At 34.5% G+C, this 24,607-nt stretch overlaps 1 protein-coding gene across 1 annotated transcript; it reads right to left on the bottom strand.

Annotated features, from left to right (window-relative positions):
• Positions 1-2,115: 2,115 nt before the first annotated feature.
• On the bottom strand, positions 2,116-24,288 carry LOC138933741 (retinoid-inducible serine carboxypeptidase-like). Its single transcript, XM_070296725.1, has 5 exons — positions 24,069-24,288; positions 23,828-23,992; positions 22,460-22,537; positions 15,667-15,821; positions 2,116-2,452 (listed from the first exon to the last, which is right to left on the bottom strand). The coding sequence occupies exons 1-5, from the start codon at positions 24,286-24,288 to the stop codon at positions 2,384-2,386; spliced, it is 687 nt and encodes a 228-aa protein (XP_070152826.1). The 3' UTR covers positions 2,116-2,383.
• Between the last annotated feature and the right edge of the window lie 319 nt (positions 24,289-24,607).

Here is a 24,607-nt window from a genome sequence, read left to right as displayed (position 1 = left end):
AACAAGATGCGCTTATTAATAGCTCTTGTTTCGGATCTCCTGGCGAAAATACTGGCAGGATGTGCTTCTTTACCATGATTTTATATTCTATCTTGATGTCTCTTTCTATCATGTGTATCATATTTCAACTAAATTTTTATTTCACGGTTTGCCACGTACATTTTGATTAATGTCGATTATTGTATTTTTGTTGTCTAGAGATGATGTCGAATCCCAGGTACATCGCAAAAGTTTCAAATTACATGCAGTTAGTTAGTGAAATTTAACCAGTTTACATCCAAGTATGTTAATGAAATTTAACCATGAATATTATCCTTATATTGTATTTCACGATTTTGTCATGTTTTGACACGCGTTTGGATTCTGATATCTGAGAATGTTATCATCGCGAAGCAGCCGCACATCAGCGCTTGAAAAATTTATATTATATTGCATTTTTTTTGTGCGTTCAGCTAACAATAAATCTCCATCTGGGATTAATATTATCGCGAAGCAGCTGTACATCGGCGCTCAAATAGAAAAATTGAAAAAAATATCGCGTCGGCAAAAATCCCCACCACATTGCAATTTTGCAACGTTAATACATATTTTAAATATATTTAATACGTTCAGTATTGCATCGATCACGTGTGTGAAAGGTTCATATAAAAATGTATCCCACTGAAGGAAGCCGCATGAATTATTACGTTCCAATTCATAATGATGAAGCTTCACCATATAAGAAGAAGAAATATAACAAGTATTTTTTAATCAACTTAAAGAATTTTATACTTTAAAAAATTTTTATACTTTTTAAATATTTTTATAAATAATATTTTATTATTCCCTAGCAGTTCATTTGAGCCTCGTCGTGCGGTTTGTATACTTGGAAGACGATACGTCTCAACTCCGATTCATACAAATATTTGGACATTGGAATAAACGTTGGAGCTGTATTTTTGCGTGGAATTGGTTCTCGGCGATAATCGAGGCAATCAAATAATATTGCCAATCATAATATTGGCGCAATCAATTAATATTTATATATTTATTGATGGAAATCGTTGATGCAGAAACATACAGACATTGAACGACTTCTACAATCGACTGAAACTCCATTGCGAATTCGAGATTTGACAATTGAGATTGTTAAAATGTCTGATTCGAATATTATAAAAATAGGATTATCCAATAATTCTTTATATATGAAACCACCAACTCTATTATATTTATTCGATTTAAAAAAATGTTTATTTATTAATTATTGGTTGTGCGAAAATATGCATGTTGTAAATGAAAAATTACAACAATTTGTAATTGTTTTACAACGTAATAATATCGCTAATGTATGTGACGCTGCAAAAGTGATACATGAAAGTGATATGTTTAACAGCGAATCACTCATAGATTGCGAGTTATTGATATGTGCTGTAAATGATATTCTTCACGATGCTTGTGATAAATAAGTTATTTTACTATTTATCTATGAATTTAATTATTTATCCTATTTTATGTATGAATGAAAACGGTGTAATAGATATGCACAGTCTGCAAAACCATCATATTCCCTTACGTTATCCTTTTCCTATTCGTACGCTATGCCTCTCCTACACATTGCGAACGCCTTGTGCTATCCTTGTCACACCGCCTTGCGAACGCTGTATCTTGCATCATCCACGTCCATACGAACGCTATTCTTTTCACATAGCCTCGCGTACGCCTCGCCCTATCTCTCTCACACCTACTCGCGACGCATGCGTTCCCACTTCCCCGCGGACCTCTCGCCAACCGGTTTCGCCGTGGTCCCCTTCCCTCTCTCCGCGGACCCCTCGCCTACCGATTATGAGACCAGAGGACCTGGGTTAGAATCAGCTTAGCTATACTACTTATGTATTTTATGTTTTTACATAATTAATCTTTTTAATTGTACATTTTTAATTTAGGTGATTTAATAAAAAGATAGTCTTTTATAAGAGAGATAATGTATTTTTCCTTATATAATAATATACATTATTAATAATATATATTATTATAGTTATATAGTTATGTCACATATTTAGTAACGTACACATAGATGTGCTATCAAATATGAATCATTTTTATGAACAATATAAAAAGATTGAAGAAATGCGCACATATGAATAATTATATATTGAAGTAGAAAACGATTGATTTGTATATGTATAATATAAATTATACAATAATTTTAATGTATGATAATATAATTAGAATTGTTTTTTAACAATTCCATAACCTGCATCGGAACTGCATAAGTATTTTAATTGTTTGTTTTTTTTTTAATTTTATGAAGGACGGATAAAATTTTAATAATTTGAGTACACCATCACCTAAATTATATTTAGCTTTTATATTTATAAATACAAAAATTAATTTTTGCTTTCGTTTAGTTGTTTGCATTGCTTGTCAGGTTCTGTAATATTACTTCCATAGCTGCTGGATTGTCTTTCGGAACCTGCGTAATTAATATTATACTCACATTAAAATACATTAGATATTAAATAATAAATCATGAGATATATGTGTATAGTGGCATTTCGACATCAAATATGTACAAGTAATGATAGATTGATTATGATTTAATGTTCAAATTTTTCACATATATATAGGGTATTCCGGAACAACTTTCCGTCCGTAAAATGACGTATTTCTGATACAATTCTAAGACGAATTTTCCTTTACCAAAATTTGGATTGAAGCGTAATTTTTGAGTTATGAGCAAAAATAGTTAGCACTCTGTATATCTTGCATCTCGGTAGCAATTTTTCATCGATTTTAATATACATTTGCCTGCAATTATTGAAAGCATGGAATAAATGTAAATTACCGGAGCGAATGATTCATACAAACGTGTGATATAGACATACGTCTTTTTTATTTATTAATTATTAATAAATATCTCGCGACATTTACGTGATGAAATATATCCCGCGTGCAATACTTCATTTCGATCGTATATTTTTGAACGGTGTTTAACAAGCTATCTTCATACACTCTAATTCATACGATTAATTTACTGTAACATGCGACTGAAAAAAAGTAATCGATGCAACGTCGCTCTGGAATTTTTTGGTTATAGATAAAACATCGCGGGCTGGTAGAATATAAATAATAAATAACGTTATTGACCACGAGTTTTGATGTTTATCGACCATATGACTAGTTATATATAATATAATTCTGCATAAGTTATCATTATCATAATATAACGTTGCGTATTTCGTGAGATTTATTTGATCGAAATCTATCGTGTAAATAACTCTAACCTAATTATACATATTTTCGAATATTGCATTTTTTTCGGATTTTTATCGGATATCTTGGATACATTTTTATCTCTTCGATTTCAATAGTATATATTTAATATATTTATTCGTTTATGTGATGTATGATAATAAAAATATTCTATAATATCATAGTTCTTGCGTTGTTCTCTCATCGCAATGATAGTGTAATGAAATATGGTTAATGTCGGGAATGCAAATTTTACAATCGCCGTATTAGTACGCATGAGATCACACTAATCAACCGCGAATATTGTGCGCGTTCAAGCCGCGGGTCGACCGGACGCGCGAAAGAAACACCGGAATCGTCCAGTGATGAGCGCGTGACGCGTGATGAACGCGTGACGCGTGATGAACGCGTGACGCGATTTCGTAAAATCGCTGGAGGGCAGACGAACACAAGAGTAACATGCAGATTAACTGAGAGGTGGTCAAGTGCATACAAAAGGTTAATCTTTATTACGGAATAGTTGCACAAATTACAATAAATGAAGCACGCGGAAACCCTCGACAGACGGTGGCTCCCGTGTTTGCATAATTCACTGTCCGACGGACGCGAGACTGATGGCTTCAAGACGGAAATCGGGAATCTCCTGAGAATACCAACGTAGTCTGCCCGTTAGTTGCCCGACGGAAATCTTGCTGGGCGTCGTATGGACACCCTGACCGGAACGGAAATCTTGTCCGCGAGATCGGCGGAGATCTTGTTGCGGGGCAGTGGTATAAAACGCGATCGCGACTTTATCGTCGTCTCCGGATCGTAAGCTCACCGCGCACCGAGAGCACACGCTACAAAATTAATACATATACAAGAAAATGATAGTGCTGAGATGCGCGATTCGCATTCATTGCCCATTCGTCTGTGATCAAACACTGAGATCGATTGTCACTGAAGAAGAGAAGTGGAGATGCAACTCGAACTCTTCGGCGAATGGCGCATAGACCCTAAGGGTCAAGGTCGCGCACTATCGACAATGTGCGTCGGGCCGTTGCCCAGGTGTCCAGCCGGCCGACGGTGGCTGCCGGAGCGCAAGCCGAATGAAAAGTTGAGGAGAAATCGCGACCGATAATCGGCACGATATTGATGTCTTGGCGAGCGATCGCGAGCACAAGATATTTTTCTGAAAGAACTGAAGCGAGCAAAGGCCGTTCAACACGGGCGTAAGACACTGCTAGATTTGTGTGCTTCGCATGCGAGAACGGGCGCAAGACTGCCGAGCCGATGATTAAATTTAATGACGAGGAATTTCGCCGAGAACCTACGCTGTTTGTCGCGTATCGGATTGGTCTCGGAAATATCGTTCAATCGGCTCGGCGTATCACGATCTAGGCGAAAAAAAGGGAGAGACGGCTTGAACATGCAAAAAAAGGAGGACGAACGGTCGCGATAACGGGTTCGAGCGAGTTTTTGCCCGACCGAATTCCTTTGCGCGGTTAGAAATAATATTTAATTTTCATGCTCGAAATTTGTTGAATGTGTCGAATCCGGACAAATATTTTCGCGAATGAATGAGTGCTATGAAGCTGCAACAAAGGATGAATAAGACAGACGAAAGAAGAGAAGGCCTGGAGTGGCGTCGAGCAATGGCGGAGCACCGGTTAGTAATTTATAAAAAATCTTACTTAATTTATTTGTAAAATTAATTATTCGTTTATCTTTCTATGACTAATTCATTTTATACATTATTGTACGATATAGCGCATACAAAATATAATATGGATCGTATTTTAAATAATTAAAAAATTCATAGTTATTTAGATTATTTTTATATAAAAATTAGATTTTCACATTATATTATTATTTATATTTTATATTTTATTTTGTAATTTAAATATATTTGAATTTTACAAATCAGCGTTATGTACAAGAACTCTGCTGTAGCACATCATGCCGATGAGTGTTATCGTTTATTTTTCGTTATATTTCATTTTTTGTTATTTTTCGTTATATTTCAAGATAAATAAATCTAGAGAATGATATTACGCACAGTATATAAATACACAGAAATAAAGAATTCTTATATTACTTATCCTTATGAATCATTTATTTGACAAAATCTGAGTTTACTTTTTAATTTTATAATTATTATTACATTAAAAGAAATAAGGTAAAACAGCATAAAAAGTAACACATTTCTGATTTTATCGCTACTTAAATATTTTATAGGGGAAGTTCTTCTGAGTAATTCCCCGCAAGAAATACGGGGTACGGCATTGGTTTACGAGATATAACAAATTAAAGTTTCATAGTTTTTTCTCAGGTATTATAAGATAATATTAGGAAAAGTGAAATTTGTGTACTTGTATTTGTTGTACAGCAGACGTGGAAAAAGTGCTTGTTTACATTTACGGCAGTGCTCGGAATTAGATGCTCTTTTCGGGTCGATATTTGAGGCGCCGCTTGCGGCGTTGAATCACATTCAGCCTTATTACAACTCGTCAAATTTGTTCAACTCTGCTATTTTGCGGAAGATATAAATCGGTTGCAATGCATAAGCAGAGTTGCTCCAAGGCCATTCGCAAGCTTTCTCCTTTCTTGGATCCGAGCGGTATCCTCAGAGTGGGCGATAGATTGATACATGCTTCAATGTAGTACGAAGCCAAGCATCCAGCATTATTACCCGGTAAGCATCGACTAACGGAGCTCATCATCGAGTGCACTCACAGGACATATTTGCATCCTGGGCGCCATGCACTGCATATCTTCTGTTACAGAATTTTTGGATTTTAGGAACCTATCAGGTCATCAAACATTTTCTCGTACATTGTTATCAATGCTTCCGGGCGAATCCTTGTACTATGCAGCCGCCCATGGCGGATCTGCCCTTGGAACGCGTATGCCAAGCGAAACCGTTCGCAATCACTTGATTATGCTGAACCCTTCTTAGTTCACACTCGCCGAGCTCGAGGAGCAACTCCAATTAAAATTTATATTTGTCTCTTCGTTTGCTTCACTATTAGCGATTCATTTGGAACTCATATTTTCACTATTGACAGAATTGTTTCTCTCCGCGCACAGGTATTTCATTGCTAGACGTTGTCGTTGCTTGCTGTTATATAGTGACTGTGGCACCAATTTTGTGGGAGCTCTTCGAGAGCTCGTTAATTGTATGCAGGCCGCTTTGGAGCACGAGAAGACAAAATGGTCTTTCAATCCTCCCTCTGCGCCTCATTTTGGAGGCCTTTGGGAGTCAAGAGTAAAATCAATGAAAACCCACCTCAAGCGGATAGTGGGAGATCAGCTTCTCACCGTCGAAGAATTTAGTACCATTCTAGCACAAATCGAAGCAATTTTAAATTCCCGGCCTCTATATCCTACGAGTGGCCTTCACTTGGACACAGTACAATTGGACACGGTGCAAATGGACACGTTACAAATGGACACGAGATTGTGCACACGGTTCAATTGGACACAGTGCATTTGGACACAGTAATTTTGGATACAGTAGCTTTTGGACACATAAGAAAATACGCATCGTTTACTTGGACACCGCTCAATTGGACACTTCATTTGGACACCGTTCGTTTGGACACCGTTCACCGTTCGTTTGGACACCGTTCATTTGCCCGTTCGTTTGGACACCGTTCATTTGCCCACTGTTCGTTTGGACACCGTTCATTTGCCCACCGTTCATTTGCCCACCGTTCGTTTGGACACCATTCATTTGTACACAGAAACATGCGCACTGTTTGTTTGAATATGTAACAGATGGAGAGAAATAAAAATCATTTTGGGAAAATATAATCAGTATTCTTATAACACTTTATACTGGTAAATCTATGTAAAATATGAAATCGTGAAAAGGAGATACATTTGAAGGTTATAATATCTGTCAAAATAAAATATATTCATACTTATATATCTCTGATACTGATGTCATTAATTTTACATTGCTTTTAGCACTTTGTTTAGCCTTTCGCATATTTGGATGTCATGCATGGATACAGTGGGTTCCGCCCCCCCTGCGGGGGGGCTCCACTTCCGGAAGATATAACCTAACCCAAACCTATTTCTTATTTAAAACAAAAATTTGGTGTGGATTACGTCGTATAATTTAAATCAAATTTTGGTGTCCAAACGAACGGTGTCCAAACGAACGGTGGGCAAATAACGGTGTCCAAACGAACGGTGTCCAAATGAACGGTGCGCATCTTTCTGTGTCCAAACGAACGGTGTCCAAATGAACAGTGTCCAATTGAGCGGTGTCCAAGTAAACGATGCGTATTTTCTTATGTGTCCAAAAGCTACTGTATCCAAAATTACTGTGTCCAAATGCACTGTGTCCAATTGAACCGTGTGCACAATCTCGTGTCCATTTGTAACGTGTCCATTTGCACCGTGTCCAATTATACTGTGTCCAAGTGCACCACTCCCATATCCTACCAGCTCCGACCCTAACAATCTTGAAGTACTTTCGCCAAGGCATTTCCTTACCTTGAAGCTTCTTGTAGCTGTTCCTTATCCCGATCTCGAACCTGTACCGACAAATAGACTCAATCGATGGCAATTAATGCAACATATGCACCAAAAATTTTGGAAACGTTGGCATAGTGAATATTTGCACACCTTGCAGCAACGTCCAAAATGTTTAAACACGATAGATCCGATATTAGAGGTTTCGTTGGTCTTAATAAAAAATGAAAACGCCCCTCCTTTACAGTGGAGACGAGCGCGAATAGTAGATTTACACACGGGTCGTGACGGTATTTCGCAGGTTACCACAGTGAGAACAATGGATGGCTGTCTTACCCGTCCTCTGGTGAAATTGTGTTCTTTGCCAAGAGGCACTATAGCAGAAGAATGCAATTGAACAAAAAAATACATTGTATTCTGGTTGGCGGTGTTTGGTGCACCACTCTTTGTAAATAGTAGCATTAAAATTAGTCCAGTTATTCAAAGCAGTATTCTGTATATAGTTACTTTAAATATAGTTTAATTTGCGAGACGTTAATCTCGCGATTAGACTCACTAATCGGTGCTGCCATCGCCTTTCATCGACGATAGTTATTAGCGAAGCGAGAGTATATTAATCACTTCGCGCCCCGATTTTGGGCCCTTTTGCTACTGTGTATCTTGCCGAAAGTATTAGGTCGCAGACACATCGCCATATAGTAAAATCGCTTGTTACTTACTCGCCCGAAGTACGTGCTCGGAAGTAACTGCACGTGGGACGCACTTGGATGGAAACGAGGAGCAGTTTTACATTGCATGCTGTACTGTCTTGCCTTGCCTGCTGCACTGCCTTGTCTAGCTTGTTGCCTCATCTTGCATGCAGTTCTACCAGCCCAATAGACTATCAATACCGAAGAGCTTTGCTCCGTATGAAACACGAGGTATGTACCGCGCGGTGAGTCGCCAAATAATCGCAACTTTCACGGTCTTTTGAACTCTTTACGTTATAATTCGCAACTTTGCATCCAGGGCAAAATCTAATTACCCTTGCCCCGTTTAATACTATTAGGAGAAAAGTTTGTTTGTTTATTCTATTGCTCGGAGTAATCTCAGAATTACTAAACCAATTTTTAAAAATCTGTCACTGGTAGATAGCTTAGATCTTCCTGAGTAACATAAGCTGTATATCATCGTTCTGCAACGCCTAGGAGTCAAAAGAAAGTAAGAAGCATGTACATGCCAAGCGCGCGAGGAATAAACGCCATCTAGTAAAAAATATGCTGAGATCGTACCTTCTGTCAAATCGTCATTTAAATTTGCCTTGCTAGATAATTTTCATAAATTTCTATTATTAATATATTATATATGTAATCTATTTTTACGTAACCTCAAGGGTGTTTGGGACATCCTGTATATACAGGGTGTAACAGAGCGCCCATGTCAGCAGTTTTTAAGGAATTTTAACGTATTTTCGTGAAAAATGTTTTATGCAAAAGTTGTAGAGCTCTAAGTGACGCATTAAATAATAAAGGGTGATTACGATAATTACGACCCCCTATTTGAAAGGTCGTTTCTAAAGATATTTTTGATGAGGAACACGGTGTCGTAACCCGACCAATTTCTTAATATATTAAAGAATAAAACAATAAAGTGAAACTGAAAAGTGTAAGAAAGAGCCGAGTAAAGCAAAGCATTAAAATTAGAAGAGATCAAGAAAAATTAGGAAAGAGTAAAGTAATAAAAGAATATTAATAAAATAAAAGTAAGATACGTGACTAAAGAGAAGGAAGTCACGGTCAAGTTCTTGGAAGCTGAGTAAGCAGCTGACGAGACAGACTAACAAGCGGAGCACGAGACATGTTCTGGTCAGGGACACCACACTCCTCCCCAATCAACGACGATAATTAATTAAGAGATATAATAAGCGCGAGATGCACTTGCGAGGCGACTCGCTGACTACTCGCTCGCTCAATATTATCGAAGTACCGTACGTATCGCGCTCGACTATTATAATCGCGAATAAGTGAAAGTGTATTAAATCTTGCAAAATATACTAAATTATACCTAACGTCCGGGAGTGTCTTATTTCGAGCGTGGATCCTAATCCTTTGGGCGTACAAATCCCAAAAGACCTCTTCCTTAGCGGCTAGAGGCACAACAACGGGAAAAATAGTAAAAAAATTTTTCGACCAATAGTTTTCGAGATATGTCGCTTTAAATTATTGGACATGATAATAAAACTTTATAAAAACGGACCCAACGATGTTGACCTTGATATATGTTGTCAAGATTATAATCCTGAGTAACTTTTCCTTATAACTTAATCGGCGGTTTCTTATAATTTTTGAGATATTTAAAGTTAAAGTTTAATTCGAAACAAAAATTTGGTTTGGGTTATACAGAGTGATTCAAAACAACTTTCTGTTCTTACAATGTCATATACTTGACACTATTCTCCTTTGTCAAAATTTTTCCGAGGCTTAGTTTTTAAAGTATAAGTCAAAATAGTTAACGAATTACAGGCTGCGTACGCGAGGCAAGCAGGGGCGGCGCAATTCACCGTCGATGCTAGTGATTATGTGTGGCGCTCGCTGCGGTCAACTGTTCGCTATATGCGATGGGATGTATGTATGAGAGAGAACGTATATGCGTATACGCATATACATTCTCTCTCTCTCTCTCTCCCTTTCTTTCTCTCTCCCTTTTACTCTCTCTCTCTCTTTTACACCCATAGCATGTAGCAAACAGCTGATCGCACACACGCACTCTGTTACTCTCTCTCTCTGTCTTGCTCTTTTACACCCATCGCGTGTAGCAAACAGCTGATCGCACACACGCACTCTCTCTGTCTCTCTCTCTCTCTCTCTCTGTCTCTCACTGATTCTTACCTTTTATGTAGTAATTCGTTGCCCTCATACGGCTCAATAAGTAATATTTCCGTGTGACACAACGAGTAACTAGCAAACTTTTTTTCACTCACAAATCGTACCACTTATCGAACTTTTACGAATTAATCTACGCACTTTATCGATAAATTGAATTTATTAACGATTATAACGGTTAATCACAATCTACCGATTACTGCCGATTAATTATTAAAATAACTCGAAGAAAGAAACGCGTTATTCGATGCGGAAACTGCGCGACGACAACAAGCAAGTTATATCGGTACTAGCGTTGCCGGCATGCCGGCTGCCGGCTGCCGAACAACTGAATGTATCACATTACGCGTGATCGACGCGGACGCTATCATGTGTCCCGTGATCGGCTAAAGCCTCCGACATTGTAAACTCGATAGTTTCGAAAACATGAAACTATAAAATATGAAAATATAATAACGTATAATAACATCGCTTTTTTTAATAAATTCAGTTTATCTCGATAAAGTGCGTGAATTAATTCGTAAAAGTTCGATAAGTGGTACAATTTGAGTGAAAAAAAGTTTGCTAGTTACTCGTTGTATCACACACAAATATTACTTATTGAGTCGTATGAGGGCAACGAATCTCTACATACAAGGTAAGAGTCAATGAGTGAGAGGGAGAGAGAGAGAAAGAGAAAGAGTGTGTGCGATCAGCTGTTAGCTACATGCGATGGGTGTAAAAAAGAGAAAGAGTGAGAGAGAGGGGGGGGGGAAGAAAGAAAAGGAGAGAGAGAGAAAGAGAGAATGTGTATGTGTGTGTATATGCGTTCTCTCTCACATATACACCCCATCGCATGTAGCAAATAGTTGATCGCAGCGAGCGCCTCACGTAATCACCAGCATGGGACGGTGAGTTGCGCCGCTCCTACCTATCTCGTGTACGCGGCCCGTAATTCGTTAACTATTTTGGCTTATAATTTAAAAACTAAGCCTCGGAAAAAATTTTGGCAAAGGAAAAATCGTCTTAGAATTGAGTCAATATGACATTACGAGGACAAAAAGTTGTTTTGAATCATCTTGTATAACGTAACCCAAACCAAATTTTAGTTTTAAATCAGAAATAGGTTTGGATTAGGTTATATCTGTCGGAAGTGGAGCCCCCCCCGTAGGGGGGAGAGGCGGAACCCACTGTGTCCACGCATATACTTTACAACGCGAAGCGAGGTTCATCCCATAATTGTTGTATGGGTGGATTGGGTTAGATTCGAAACGAAAATTTGGTTTGGGTTATTCTTGCACGATTCTACACATGAAAGATACTCGCAACTGTGATCTTCATAACATATGTTAAGGTCAAAGTCATTGGGTCCGTTTTGTAACGTTTTATTATCATATCCAATACTTTAAAGCAGTGCTCGGATTTAGTTGCACATTTCGGCCCGATTCCGTGGTTCACGCCTATTGTCCCCCCACTCACCGCTCGTGCGTTAGCGACGAGTCGCCAGATACGCGTAACTAAGGAGCGTAACGCTTTGTCTCAGGAGCGTCCGCATATAAGAATGCCCAAATATAATAATAAGACAATACTTCTCTATGATTAAAAGTTTTTCTTCAATATTTTATATTAATGAAATATAAAATATTGAAGAAAAACTCAGAATTTTGAGAATTTTCGCGGTGCATTTAAAAAATATTGTCTTATTATTATATTTGGGCATTCTTACATATGAACGCTCCTGAAACAAAACGTCGCGCTCCTTAGTTACGCGTACCTGGCGACTCGTCGCTAACGCACGAGCGGTGAGTGGGGGGCAATAGGCGTGAGCTACGGAATCGGGCCGAAATGTGCAACTAAATCCGAGCACTGCTTTAAAATGATATATCTCGAAAACTATTGGTCGGAAAATTTTTTTACTATTTTTCTCGTGTTTCTCTTCAAAAATGCTTTCAGAAACGACCTTTCAAATAGGTGGTCATAGTAATTGTGCCTATAATAATATTAGTATGACCTTAAATAGCACCGTTAAGGTCATATAAAAATCACTTTGAATTTCTTAAATAGAACTCCCTATTTTTCGTTACATATTCTTGTAGCTTACATTGAGAGTTTTCCAAAACACTATAATAAAGAATATTTTCATTAAGTACTTTTTGAGTTATTTTATATCTTATTCTGACATATTTTGATATAAAAAATAAAATATTCAATTACTCGTAAAATATTCAGTTTTCGATAATCTTACCATAATACTTTTATGTACAGAATAATGAGACAAATCAATTAGTGCAAAAAATACAAATAATTGTTTAAAAAAATACAATGTAAATAATTTTCTTAAAAACAATTATTTTTTTATACTAATTGGTTAAGTTAAAAATTAAAATTACAAGTCAATATAATAAAATAAAATCGATGTATCTGGGCACATTACATATAAGGTAAAAAAAAAAAAATTAAACATTGATAATCTATAACTAAAAAGATGAAAGTAATGTAATTGGTGTGTCTATACGCATTGCCATCGTCGAACCGTGTAGGAATTTATGAATTAAACTAGTACGCTGAAGATGGCTCCAAAAAGAACCGAAACGTCCGTCCGCTTTATTTGTAACTTATATTAACTCATTGTTAAAATAAACTTATGGTGCCCGAATACCTGCGCTTGGCTCATATTGCCATTGTTACCTTTCTATATGTTTATCTATAGAGTCTTATACTTCTAAATTAAAATTAATTTTTTGTATAAAAACATATCAGATTAAAACATAAAGTAACTCAAAAAGTACTTAATGAAAAAATATTTATTATAGTTTTTTGAAAAGCACTCGAGGTAAGCTACAAGAATATGTAATGAAAAATGGGGATTCCATTTAAAAAATTCAAAGTGATTTTCATATGACCTTGACGGTGCTATTCAAGATCATACTAATATTATTATATAATACGCCACTTAGAGCTCTACAACTTTTGCATGAAACATTTTTTACGAAAATGCGTTGTTTCCTCAAAAAACTACTGATATGGGCGCTCTGTTACACTCCGTATACAGGGTGAGTCTTTTTAATCTTAACAGGCATCAAAACTTGTAATTTTAGAGGGAAACTTTTTAGACAAAAGTTGTTTGGTTCTGAGGGGAGAAAGAGTTAGGAATATTAGTTAGATCTTGGATGGTATTGTTAAGGTCATATCAAGATCACATTGAATTTTTTAAATCGAAACCTGTATTTTTTATTGCAAATTCTTATAGCCCTTGTCGATACCTTTTCAAAACTTTATAATTAGGTATGTTTTCATTAAGTACTTTTTGAGTTATTTTATATCTTATTCTGACATCTTTTGATATAAAAAATAAAATATCTCGTAAAATATTTACTTTTCGATAGTTTTACCGTATACTTTTATGTACAGAATAATGAGATAAATCAATTAGTGTAGAAAAAAACAAATAATTGTTTAAAAAAATACATTGTAAATAATTACATACTTTTTCTTAAAAACAATTATTTTTTCCATCCAAGATCTAACTAATATTCCTATCTTCTTTTCCCCTCAGAACCAAACAACTTTTGTCTAAAAAGTTTCCTTCTGAAACTTACATTTGAGATATTTGCCTGTTAAGATTAAAAAGACTCACCTTGTATATAATATAGGGTGTATCATTTTAAGTGATGCAACTGAATATCTTTTAGAATAAAAGAGATTAGAAGAAATGTTTCAGACAAAAGTTGCATGATTTCGAAGGAGCCACATGATAAAAATATGGACTTGACCTTGAGTGACGATATATTATGCCTAGATATACTATGTCTATGGTTACACACGCGATCGGCGGCTCGGCCGTCAAGCCTCGGACAGTAAGTGGAAGACCGCAGGCAGCGCCTTAGATGTCGGCCCGAAAAGAGCATCTAATTCCGAGCACTGATTTACGGGATAAATATACAGTCATGTATATTTTACTAATAATGTGTTTCACCTATTTTTCGCAGCATTTAACAGCTTTCAACATGCAACTACACGAATTTGTGAGTCTTGTCTTGAAAAATATTATTTATTGAATGCGTGGGGAAGGGAGGCCCTTTCCTCTGCACCATCCCTGCTCCTGCAACCCCACCCCCATTAATCTAACCTAATCCAACCCAACTTTATTTTTAAAACTGGAAATAGGTTTGAGTTAGATTAAAATATTTTCGGGGTGGGGTGCAGAGGGAGTATCGGAGCTCCTCGTCTGCCTACGCGTAAATGTCATAAACAGTTCTTTTCAATGAAAAAATAATAAATTATGTAGCGTACACACACTTTAATATCAAACTTCAATTTATTATATCTTTTAAACCAATTCTGTCCCTATTTATTCCTTGCGTGGAATTACTCGAAGAATCTCTTCTACAACATATTTAAGTGGCGATAAAATCGGAGGTGTGTTACCTTTCATGCAGTTTTACCGAAAATAATAAAAATATTATAATTAGATACATATGTAAATAAAAATATCATAATTAGATACATATGTAAATAATTAAGATGTAAATAACTAAATATGTTTTATATATTCATTATCTCGAAATATTAATGTGTGAACACGTATGATAGAAAAATAAAGACAAAAACAATACACAATATTTTACAGTTACATATTCCAATAAATATATTTAAAGGTAAATATGCCGAAAAGGGGACCCAGCTTCAATGACCTTGCTTTTCACCTTGTCAAGACCACCGTTCTGAGTAATTCTCAAAAGATTTTAGCCGTCGTCGCCCTTTTCAGTATATTTACCCCAAAAACACTTGCGCATGTGTATGTATAAATAATTTTTTGAAATAAGTCAATTTTTTATAATATAGATTATAAAAATAATCAAATTATTAATGAATAATTTACGCGTCTCTTAATTAACGGCAGCAAATTACTTATACTGTTTTCTACATTACAATGGACATATATAACGTAAAAATCTATGATGAATTACTTTACATAAGCGACAAGAGTGAATACGAAGTGGCATTAAGTATATAAAAAATATGTTTCGACCTAGAATTTTATTGCATATTAATCTTAAAGATCGCTTGCGGCGATATTACAATAAATATGGAAGCTGAATAGAAAGAGAGAAAGTGAGAGTATGCATACCATATGTCCGGCTCGGTTCACCCAGTACATCCAGAACTTATTATAAGTTTTCAAAAAACCCTCAATGATCTCTTCAGAGACGAGCGGCTGCCTTACCGAGCTTTTCCAGGTGTTACCGTCTTTCCATTTTAGTTTTTCGACCCAAAGAAGGGTGCCTAAAATATAATAAAGTAACCATGGATTATACAAGAACAGTAAGAAAATATTATGCTATAATAATTCCTAATGAATAATATCATTAAGATTGTTAACATAGGATATACAGATGCTTCATCAAAAGACACGATAATGTCTCGCGCCAAGTCACGCGAAGCAAAGACCGCGCGTAACAAAAGCGAGGCACCCCGGGTATCTATACGCGAGTCAGATAGTTGAGAGTACCTTAGATTACCAGATCCGAATAACAGCTGAACCGATCGAATTCTTGATAAGCTTAATCGATGGCTTGGGTTCGATTTAGATAAGGAAAATGTCTTTATTTTCTCTCTGCATGTTCTATAAAGCAGAGATATTCGAAGCAAAGTCGAAATGTGGAAATTTTCATGTAAGAAACGTCACCATCATCATCGTCGTCGTCGTCCCTTTTACCGGCATATATGTACACAACACATGCATAGAATATAGTGGTATTATACTACACGTATATATACACGTACACAACACACATGTAATAATGGCAATGTATTCTTGTACGGTTGGCGCCTTTGACGAAAGATTGCGCTAACGGCGCTTCGTGATATTACTGCTTGCATCAATACTTGCTTTTGACAGGTATAGATTAAGTTTGCAAAATGCCGAGTGCAGTGTCCGTACGCTTTCATTTATAAAAAAGTAAAGATGCAAAATTCTTCGTAATACATGTGGATAGTTGGATCAGGTATATCTCATTTATATTAGAAAAAACTAAAACATTGCAAAAGCAATTTATGCTACGTGTAAAAACAGAACAAAGCATCGCAATACATATATTTATAAGAAAGAGATGTGTGTATTCTATAATATGTTTATATAAGATATGTGTATGTGTGTGTGTGTGTGTATTTTATAGATTCAACTATTCAGAAGTATCAGGAAGAATTCTGCAGCTTTACTTTTATAAATGAAAAAAAATTGTTGAGACGTTAAAATGCGAAAGAAAGAATTCAATAATTCAAGAATTTCTGTTTACTCGGCTTATTCAGAAAATCTCGCGACTTTTACGCAATCTTTTCGACAGCATCTCACTCACTCTGGCCTTTCTCCTTAGTGTTATCTCTCTCTTCCTTTTCTCTCTTGTACGCGGCCTTAACCCAATCCCGAAGCCTGTCCTATCAATCTAACCAGCATCGCGCCATGCTATCATCCAATCATAAGCACGCTCTCAGGACCTTATCCGCGCTCCTGAGTCGATATCGACCCTTCCGGAGATTCTCGATCATTCCGTGAATATCCGTCTCTACTCTCTAGCAACAAGTGGCTGTTCACACCGGCCTACGTCTCGGATTAATTAGCGGTTCTTTGTTTGGATCAATTATATAATTCATCGGTTCGGTTCTTAGCGTGATTCATTATTGTTAATCATCATCAATCTGCATCGGGAATTTCTCATTTGGTAATGAACGAATATTATCAGTAACAAGGACAAATAACGGGTTATTGGTGCGGGTCATTGGTTCGAATACTAACGGTCTTCCTTTCTTCGAAAATCTAGTATCGCTCTCGGATTTATCTTATCTTTCTGTGAGTACCGGTCTTTCGTGACGCACGTCGCCTTTAGAACAGTTTACAAAAGCTCTCGGAATTCGATTTTGCTACTCGGATCGGATCAAGTGAACACTCTCCCGGTTTTCTCAAAGTTCTCGGTAACGACAAGGAACTTATCAACCGCAAATTAAGCATCGAAATACGTTTGCGCGAGGAATATTAGTGAGGTGCGGCTCAGACCAGGGTGAGTGTGCGTGACTCCTAGCTGTTCGGTCGACACCCCCCGAAACCAGAAACTTCTCGGGTCCTTATCAAACACGGCTATTTGAGAAATATCTAGATACTTGATATTATTTTAGATTTTATTTGAAATATTTTATTTTATTTCAAGATATTTTTATCATTTGTATTTAAGATCGCTATAATGTGCTTTAATGTTAATTTATTTCATAAAATTTTCTTACAAATTGTTTTATTAAGATACGGTAGTGTCTCGCGCCAAGATCATGCAAAGCCGCATATATATATATATATATATAGGATGCCCACCAAAAGTGACCACCCCTTTTTATCTTTTAAACTTATCTTTTAAACGTTTAAAAAAAATAAACCGTAACAAATACATATTAAATTAAATAGTTTAAACTGAACTTTGTGAGCATAGTGGTTGCTTCCAAAAACTATCTGTAAAACTCGTATAATATGTAAAATATTTACATTATATCATACATCATTATGTTCGTTTCAAACAGCGCTACAATATATATATATATATATATATATATATATATATATATATATATATATATATATATATATATACAGGGTGTATCCTAAAAACTGGAAAGTATTGCAATGTGGGATTCAGGACACAAAAATAAGAGAAAAAGTTCATATAACCTTATTTTCAAATTATAGCTTGTTTTATTTTCCAATAGAGTTAAGATACTTGGACATCGGTTTGTTGTTTATGTACAAGTTTTAAAGGACTTAAGGTCTTGTTAATTTGTAAACATAAACGCGTATTATTTGTATTGTAAGTGATACGGTTCATATCTTGTATTCAGTGAAGGTAAGATATTCATATCGTACATTAGTACTATTAACGATAGAAGTACGTTTAAGTGAAAACTATGGTTTGGTCAGAAACAATGAAATGGCAGACGTACACCTTATGTATGGATTAATCTACGGTAATGCAGTCAGAGCTACACTTTTGTATGCAGAAACATAATTATCTTAATTTTATTAAAAAATAAAACAAGCTATAACTTGAAAACACGGTCATGTCGGACATATGTTTATATGAATTTTCTTATTTTTGTGTCTTGAATCTCTCATTGCAATACTTCCCACTTTTTAGAATACACTCTATATATGTATATTATACAATATATACAGAGTGTATTCTAAAAAGTGGGAAGTATTGCAATGGGGGATTCAGGACACAAAAATAAGAGAAAAAGTGTGTATGTATATATATATATATATATATATATATATATACAAAGTGTTAGAAAAGTCTGGAAACAATCAAATATCTCAAAAACGAAACTTTTCTGAGAAAAATGTTTTCAACCAAAGTTGTAGGGTTTTAAAAGTTCTATTCAATGATCATATCCGTTTGACCTTGACTGGAGGTGTAAAGACGAGGTGAAGGCCATGATTTTTTTAAATGGGATACCCTATTTTTTATGATACGGCATTAAAGATGACAGCGGAACGTTTCCAAAACGCCACTAAATGACCTACTTTTGTTGAAAATTGTCTGAGTTATGAGCTTTAGAATTTACGGTGCCGCCAGCATTAGTATTATCCAGAATGTACCGCGTGGAGGTTGCTCGGACCTTACACCCCTGTATATATGTGTGCGTGCGTGTGCGCGCGCATGTGTGTGTGTGTGTGTGTGTGTATTGTTCATAGAACATGTAGATTAAAATAAGAACACTTTTATGTTAAAATACTTTTACAATATTATTGATTAATTCATTTGCGCTCTACATAGGGCGCTGGCTCCAATTGCTAATTTCTAATTTTATTTTATTATTTTTAAAATACTTTTTATAATACAAACTCAAGCTGTTGATTAAACCTATTAGAAACTTGATTGCTTTACATGTTATTAAAATAATATATAGTAAAAAAATAACATAATCCCTAAAAACTTACCTTTTTAAAAAAAGGTAAAAAAGGGGCCAGGTATACACGCCTGGTTGTGAAAAACTGTTATATGTATTTATAAAAAAAAATTGCTTAGAAAAATAATGATATCAAAAATTGCGCCTCATAAATAAAAATTTATGCTATAAAATTTATTTCTTTTATTATTATTTAAATAAAAACATTTTAACTTAAAAAACTGTTATACAGAGTAGTTGTTTTAATTTCCTAGAAAAATAATGATATCGAAAAAGTGCCAAAAAAACAAATAATTGTTAAAAAAATACATTGTAACTAATTTTCTTAAAAACAATTATTTTTTATACTAATTGATTGGTCTCATTATTTTGTACATAAAAGTATTACGATAAGATTATCGAAAACTGAATATTTTACGAAATGTTTTATTTTTTATATCAAAATATGTTAGATTAAAATATAAAATAACTCAAAAAGTACTTAATGAAAAAATACTTTATTATAGTGTTTTGGAAAGCTCTCGAGATAAGCTACAAGAATATATAATGGAAAATAGGGGCCATTTAAAAAACGGAAGTTGATCTCCGAATGATCTTGAAAATGACCTTTAATGTCAAATCCAAGATCACTATTATATAGCCCCCTTTGTTCCCTACAACTTTTATCCGAGTCGTTTTCCTTCAAACATTGATCCTGAAAAGTTATGAGGGTGGAACTTTTAAAATGGGACACCCTGTATACATATCTAACGCTTTGAGATATATTTATTGAAAAAAAAATTCTTATAAACTCTAAGTTGCATAAAACAAACTTATACTAAAGCAAAGTATAAAAACTTGGCGTGCTCGGGTCGCATTAAAACATATTGCCCCACATTTATTGGCATTAAGAGACATGTACATTTTATAAATATATACATTATTTTGTTGTAATATATGTGAATGATAATATATAATTGTATATGTATTTATAAATTGAAGTTTTAGTAAACTCCTAAATCATTATACATTTTTTGACATATGCTTTTTGTATAAAACTAATAAAATTATATATATACAATATATATATGCAATATCAATTCATAATCAATGTTTAATGCGGTTGGAATTCCTTTGATTTACGAAGTTTATCCTACAGAATGTATAATTCGAAAGAAAATTTTTGTGTAATTTATTTACGTTTTATATAAAATTTTATTAAGTTTTATACAAAAAGCATGTGTCAAAAAAATATATAATGATTTACGGATCTACTAAAATTTCAGTTTATAAATACATATACATTATATATTATCTATATATATTATCATTCGCATATATTACATCAAAATAATATACAGGGTGTCCCAGATCATTTGGGACAATACTTGTGTACAGATAGAGCGGACCAAACTGAGTCGAAAAGTCCTATATCTCTTTGTTTATAACGCTTAATAAAGGAGTTATTATTGAGTAAAGTCTGGCCAATCAGCCTGATAGTATGCGGCAGCACACACTTCACGGTGCGCAGCTCACCGACGTACACCTGGCTAAAGGTTGGCGCTGATTGACCAGACTTTAATCAATAATACTCCTTTATTAAGCATTATAAAAAAAATGAAAGATGACTTTTCGACTCAGTTTGGTCTGCTCTATCTGTACATAAGTATTGTCCCAAATGATCTGAGACATCCTGTATATATCTATAAAATGTTTTAATGCGACTCGGGCACGCCAAATTTTTATACTTTGCTTTGGTGTAAGTTTTTTTTATGCGACTTAGAATTTATGAGAAATTTTCCTTCAATAAATATATCCCAAAGCGTTAGATGTGTATATACTATTGTAACAGTCCGCTTTCGCGAACGCGCGGATTAGCTCAATCGGGATCAGGGCTCGAGAAAGGGGTGAGACACACGGTAGATGTTGGGTGTGATTAAGTCTATTTATTTTGTCTCTTCCGGCTGTGGTCAAAGTACAATGGGGTTATATCCTGCGAAGCGGGTTCGCGACTGCTTACAGAGCGCGGGTAAAAATGTGAGCGCGAAAGATATTCGGTGCGGTATAATAATCGCGTGATAAATCGGCGCTGGAATATCGGAAGCGCGTGACAATGAATTTGCGCTAGTAATTCCGGCGTTATTTTTTATGTATCAGCGACCTTTTTATACCGAGCGCTTAACGGTAACCGCGTCGCTTATTCAGGTGGGGATAACGACGCGTTGTTTCCGGGATCGGTAATTAACGGTGCGCGCCGCTACCCCGCGGCGGAAAAACGATGCGGCGTTTCGGTATCGAAGCGCTCGGTATTTTTCGGAGATGTTCGGGGGTACTCGGAGTTCGGGCCGTAACGGCAGCCGTATGATGGCTGTACGGTATCTCCATTCTTGTGTTCGGTTATGCAACGTTTAAAATAGGGCGCTAAGCGCTTCTACCACTGCCCGGCTGGTGTTCGCCGGACGGCAGACTTCCGACTGGTCTACGTGCCGGGTAACAATGGGGGTTGCATTGTTACATTGTGCATTTAGTTAATTATAAAATAATTCTATTTTAGCTATACGCCCTACTACTTTAATTATATTGTGATTTATAAAATATGTTTTTTTTTTTAATAACGGAAATAAAATGAAAAAATTTTATAACAAATTTTTATTTAGTTGGCATAATTTTTCAATATTATTATTTTTCTAGGAAATTAAAACAACTACTTTGTATAACAATTTTTTTAGTTAAAATGTTTTTATATAAATAATAATAAAAGAAATAAATTTTATATCATAAATTTTTATTCATTTGGCGCAATTTTTTGATATCATCCTTTTTCTAGGAAATTTTTTTTTATAAATACAGATAACAATTTTTCACAACTAGCGCGTGTACCTAGCGCCTTTTTTACCTTTTTTTAAAAAAGGTAAGTTTATAGGATTTGTATTAGCGCTATTAGCTTTATTCATTATGTGTTGCAGCGCATAAAAAAATACAAATTAACTTACCCGGTGTATCAACAATTAAGTCCAATTGTCCATTGTATACGAATACGTTCAAGCAAGTTTCATTAAGTAATTGTTCCACTAAAACAGAATATTCTTATGCATTTTTCATGAGCAAATTATAATGTATTATAAAAATATAAGCCTTAGTGTATTACATTATACGAGAAATAATATATCTTAACATCTCGCGAAAGATTCAGTTTTAGAACAAACACATGTGTCTGAATGTATGGGAATGCATGTGTCACGATAGAGTTTTAAGTTTACATATGTAAATGTGTTTATCAGTTATCCTCTTCTTACTTCATGAATTTATACAGGGTGTTAGAAAAGTCTGGAAACGGTCAAATATCTCGAAAACGAAACTTTTCTGAAAAAAATGTTTTCAACCAAAGTTGTAGAGCTCTAAATGGCGTATTATATAATAATATTAGTATAACCTTAAATAGCACTGTCAAGGTCATATAAAAATCACTTTGAATTTTTTAAATGGAACCCCCTATTTTTCATTACATATTCTTGTAGCTTATCTCGAGAGCTTTCCAAAACACTATAACAAAGTATTTTTTCATTAAGTACTTTTTGAGTTATTTTATATTTTAAGTTATTTTATATTTTATATTTTATCTGACATATTTTGATATAAAAAATAAAATATTTCGTAAAATATTCAGTTTTCGATAATCTTATCGTAATACTTTTACGTACAGAATAATGAGACAAATCAATTAGTACCAAAAAAAACCAAATAATTGTTTAAAAAAATATATTGTAAATAATTTACTTAAAAACAATTTTTTTATACTAATTGATTTGTCTCATTATTCTGTACATAAAAGTATTACGGTAAGATTATCGAAAACTAAATATTTTACGAGATATTTAATTTTTATATCAAAATATGTCAGATTAAAATATATAATAACTTAAAAAATACTTAATAAAAAAATACTTTATTATAGTGTTTTGGAAAGCTCTCGAGATAAGCTACAAGAATATGTAATGAAAAATAGGGGGTTCTGTTTAAAAAATTCAAAGTGCATTTTATTTGACGTTGGCAGTGCTATTTAAGGTCATACTAATATTATTACATAATACGCCATTTAGAGCTCTACAACTTTGGTTTGAAACATTTTTCTCTCTCAGAAAAGTTTCGTTTTCGAGATATTTGACACCTGTATAATTCATGAAAATTGATTCAACTACTTTTTAAAAGCTTACAAATTATTTAGCTTTTATATTCGTTTCACAAGGAAATAATGACAATAATATTATTAAGATAACATTAAGTTACACTATTTTTTTATCATATTTATGTTTTAATAATACATATATATACCTATCTGATATTTCATATTTGATTAATACCTATATTAATAACAGGCTTCATAAAATCTTCTGTTAAGCAGTCAAAAACTGTGCTAGATTGGATGCCATGAGTGACATTAAGACCGAGCGCTTTTTTTACTGGGCCATTCATCAAACTATCAAGTGACTGAGACCAAAGTTGAATAAAATATCGATATATAGCGTCTGCAATTGATTAAAAAAACGATATATACGTGATTATTACGTTAATTATCATCTATTATATTAAATGATCATATACCTCCATCAAAGGACAATATATTCTGCGGCGATGGATGATAATAGTTCCATTTCTGTTTTGTCAAAATATTATAGAAGTCAACGTTGTAAGTTTTTTCTAAAACAATAGTTTGCGTATAAGCCCAATAATTAGTTGCCTCTCGCCATTGGTCTGTTTTTATTTTATCTCTTGTCTCGTTCGCCGCAGCTTCAATTTCTTTGAAACCTTCCGTATCAATCATACCCTGTGAAAAAGTTCAAGAATTTTATAAAAATGAATAAATAGAGAATAAAATTTTACGTAAAACTAATGGAAACCGATGAAAAGAAAGTGAAATGGGGATGGCAGAGCAAGCCAATAAATTTTATTATCGACGCGTGTGTTTATCTCTCTTTTTCAATAGTATTACTTATCGATAATTTTTATATAATTATAAAATCTTATATAATTATAAAATTTATATAATTATGTTTTTATATAATTATAAAATATTAATTATAAAATATACAGTTATAAAATCGGTGCATTGCATATAGTACTCTGCGTTGATACCACTGCTT

This window comes from Polyergus mexicanus, unplaced genomic scaffold (assembly GCF_030449975.1).
Source record: "Polyergus mexicanus isolate NDT 795.1 unplaced genomic scaffold, iyPolMexi1.0 SCAF_1, whole genome shotgun sequence".
NCBI lineage: Eukaryota > Metazoa > Arthropoda > Insecta > Hymenoptera > Formicidae > Polyergus > Polyergus mexicanus.
This window is presented reverse-complemented; position numbering and strand designations above follow the sequence as displayed.

Excerpts from the sequence above, each read along its gene's own strand:
- LOC138933741 (XM_070296725.1), bottom strand. The coding sequence starts at position 24,288 with ATGATTGATACGGAAGGTTTCAAAGAAATTGAAGCTGCGGCGAACGAG. Across the intron at positions 23,993-24,068 it reads TATATTGTCCTTTGATGGAG|ACGCTATATATCGATATTTT; the intron begins GTATATGATCAT and ends AATCAATTGCAG. Across the intron at positions 15,822-22,459 it reads CTTAATTGTTGATACACCGG|GCACCCTTCTTTGGGTCGAA; the intron begins GTAAGTTAATTT and ends ATTATATTTTAG.